General features: G+C 39.5%; 1 protein-coding gene across 1 annotated transcript; it reads right to left on the reverse strand.

Moving 5' to 3' along the window:
• Nucleotides 1–1234: 1234 nt before the first annotated feature.
• Nucleotides 1235–3788, reverse strand: LOC109171819 (protein FAR1-RELATED SEQUENCE 5-like). Its single transcript, XM_019320899.1, has 3 exons — nt 3009–3788; nt 2758–2891; nt 1235–2648 (listed from the first exon to the last, which is right to left on the reverse strand). Exons 1-3 carry the CDS (start codon nt 3786–3788, stop codon nt 1235–1237), a joined length of 2328 nt encoding a protein of 775 aa, XP_019176444.1.
• Between the last annotated feature and the right edge of the window lie 201 nt (nt 3789–3989).

The following is a 3989-nucleotide window of genomic DNA, read 5'->3' on the forward strand; positions in this document are numbered from 1 at the left end:
TCTAACAACTGCATCATTGAACTTTGCAGCTGTACACAGTTGTGAACCCGCAGGGGGATGAAAAATTAAGATTCGAAAGATTCAAAGAAAAGTATCTGCAAGACAAGGCGATTGCTATAGACATCGTGTGGCACAAAGTTGTATACGTAAGTGGTGTATTTGTCTAATTGTGGTGCATTATTACTCATATAGTGGTGTATATTATGACACATGTGGTGTGTTTTTGTTATGACAGTTTCTGTTTCCCATAGTGGCATCCAACCACTACTACTTGCTGTCTATTAGCCCACTAATGGAAAAGTTTGACATCATTGACAACTCTTCAGCACCTGTGAAGAAACAGGACAAATACGGATATGTGCTTGACAATCTGGTAACCCACTAAACACTACCTGGTTATATATATTTAATACACAACAACACAAAAAACTAATATTGGTGTATGCTTCCTTGATGCAGCAAAAATTCTTTTCAAATATGTTGATCGAACAGAAATCCGCATACAAAGGTGAGAAGGTAAAGAAGCTGAAATCCAAGATAATGAAGATGCCTTGGAGAGATGCGCATAACAAAAAGGATTGTGGCATCTTTTTAATGTGGCATATGGAAACCTTCCGTGGACAGTCAGTTGAAGAATGGGATTGTGGATTGCAGAAAAACAACAAAGAACAATTGAACAAGTTACGAGTGAGGTACTTGGCTGCCTTGATCACCACAGATGTGAATGAACTGAAAGAAATAAACATACAGAAGGCAGCAGAGTTTGGTGTTTAGGAAGACTTTCAATCATGTAAATGTTTTTTTGTGATGGCATGGCATAGACCATATGACTACTAGACAAACAATTTTTTGTGATGGGTACTTGTGAATGGCTTACCCATTTGCATTGCTATAAATGCAGTATTATTATGCATACACTTCATTTTATAAAAGGACACCTCAAAAACACCATTATAACAAATAGCATGCACCATTCCACTTTTTACTTGCAAAATACACTAACATGTGAAATAAAATGCACCACACAATATATTACAGCCAACATAAGTCTATATATAAAAATGCACCACAAAACGGAATAAAACACACCATTCTAATATAAAAACATCCGACATTCTTAAATGCACCACACTGTTTATTAAAAAACACCAAGTACTGTAATAAAATGCATAACTGTGTGTTATAAGAATTGTACGCAACTGTGAAAACATATATGTCCCAAATCAAACTGTATCTAACCATTTAAAGGGCATGTCCTACTATTATGACCATATTCATCACAAGTATGGCATTTCCTTGATTGCTTTACACACTTGCTAGCAGCTTTCTCCCTTGTACTCTTCAACCGCTTACCGCTACCCTTGTTCTTAGCTTGAATAGGATCACGCACCTCCACTGTTGAACCCTGAGACACATCTCCACAAAATGAATTGATCACACTTTGTTTGCTGCCACCAGCCACCACCCCACTGCCATCCTCACTCCCCTCTTGGAGAAATAATTGCCTTTGCTCACAAATAACACGTCGTAGCTGTGACAAACGTTCTATATTACCATCGGCCAAGCCCACGCAAACATATATGTCAGACCACAATAGATTAGTAAAAATCCTAACATTCTCCACTTTAGAAGATTGATCAACAATTGTATCATCAATATGAAATATTGGCTTCAAACAAGCACCCTTTGTCCACCGAGACACTACATACCTAGAAGGAATACTCTCAAGCCCACGATCTTTAAACACAAAAAAAATATGCCTACACAACAACCCCGTCCGCTCAAACATCTTGCAAGAACATGTAGCAGTATAATCAGACAAGACTAGCTCCACATACCATGCCCGTTGGGCACCATCTTTTATCCCATATGACACATGGCCATCACAATCACACAAAGACACCACTTGACACGAATAACAAGCTGCACAAATCTCTACTTGAACATCATAAAATACAGAAATGGTGTAAACATCCATTGCATGCTTCTCCAAAGCCAATGGTGTCTTCAAAACAGGAAAACAAGATTCACAATCAGCATTCAATTTTGCTTGTGCATGACGCTGCGCACCAACAGCACTTCCAAAATGCACCAAGAACTCAACCAAACTAGAATGACCATTAGAGAACGTACCAAAGAAACTATTTTGAGACTCTGATCGAGACGTTGTCCTAACCAGTCCTGACATAAACTCGTCGTGAAAATATGGGGATGCCCAATATGTACGAGACTCGAACAAGTAACGAAACCAACCATTGTCACCCAAACCATATTCCTCCATGATACAACTCCATGCCTCCTCAAATGACTTGGAGTCCAGTGATTTGTTCCAGACAATGCCATTCAACTTCCTCCTAAACACTTCATCTTTAGATAGAATTGGTCCAACTTTCTCACCAACCTTACACATTATATGCCACATGCAAAATCTATGTTTTGATGTACCAAACACGCGAGCAACAGCAACCTTGAGAGCTGGATCTTGATCAGTAACAACACATATAGGGTCATGACACATAGTTTTCTTAAATTTCTCCAAAAGCCACACATATGAGTCTACATCTTCCCTCGTAAGCAAACCAGCACCGAAGGTGATGGATCTCTTATGGTTATCAATTCCAGTAAATGGAACAAACACCAACTTATACCTACAACACAACAAGCAATCAACACCATACTTCTAAGAAGACACACCATAAGGTATGGAATCATGCACCACAGACAAATACAACATGCACAATAAAAATAAATACTAACCTGTTAGTACGGTATGTAGCATCAAATGAAACAACATCACCAAACAACGCAAAATTCTTCCTAGATACTGCATCCGCCCAAAAAACCCTTGAAAGCTGATCACCTTCATCAACATCATATTCAAAATCAAATGCCTAACACAACTCACGTTTCTTGAATAACGTGTCTATGAATAATTGAGCATCACCATTTAGAATGTACGACATCAGGTCACGCTTGAAATTCTTAAAATCCACACTTGTAGCCCTGACACTGGAATACTCACCAACAATCTCTTTAAACAGCCTATATGACCGAACAGACCCAATATTTGCCCGAACACAACTAGCAATAAACATTTGGTGCCCAGCATCGAGACTACGATTCACCTTTAAAAATTGCCTAGCAATAATTGAACACATCGAATGGGTGTGACGTTCCTCAAAATAATGCACAACATACAACCCATTAGACTTACGCTTTATCACAACCTTAGCCTTACAACCAACCCTATTTGTCACCCTCCGTCTCCTCGCCAAAGTAGTTTTAGCAACCCTAGAAACCCTCTGCTTAAAACCCTGACGGTTACATACTACGTGCTTCTCCACAGCAACACCATCCCTATCTTTCCGAATTGACTGCTGCCTACAATCAAACCCAACAGTCCCAGCATATTGTTTATAAAACACAACAGCACCATCCAAGGAAACAAATTGTTGCCCCACAATAGGCTTCACACTGTCAGCACAAACTGGGCGCCAATACTTAGTCAGCCCAGGAGAAGTTTCCAACACACATACACTGCCTTGTACACCCACATCAGCCAAATAATCTTCATCACAACCCACACCACTGCCTGCTACTCCAACACCAGTCACATTACCATCATCGCAACCATCACCATTGCATTCTATACCAACATCAGTGGGATTACCTTCATCACAAACACCACCACTGCCTTTTCCACAAACATCAGTTGAGTTATCACAAACACCACCACTGCCTTCTCCACAAACACCACCAGATTGCAAAACATCAGCTGCACACCACATGTTAACTAATAAAGCACCACAACTTATCCAATACCACACGAATAACACTACCTACATGCACATTATACATGCATAAAATCTAATACTGCCATACACATCATCAAATAATATATGCACCACGAGTATACAAAAAGTAAACCGTAATCACAAAACAACACACAGCAACATAGTCAACATCGATACACAGCAAATCCATAAAAA

Source organism: Ipomoea nil, unplaced genomic scaffold (genome assembly GCF_001879475.1).
Source record: "Ipomoea nil cultivar Tokyo-kokei standard unplaced genomic scaffold, Asagao_1.1 scaffold0382, whole genome shotgun sequence".
In the NCBI taxonomy this organism is placed as follows: Eukaryota; Viridiplantae; Streptophyta; class Magnoliopsida; order Solanales; family Convolvulaceae; genus Ipomoea; species Ipomoea nil.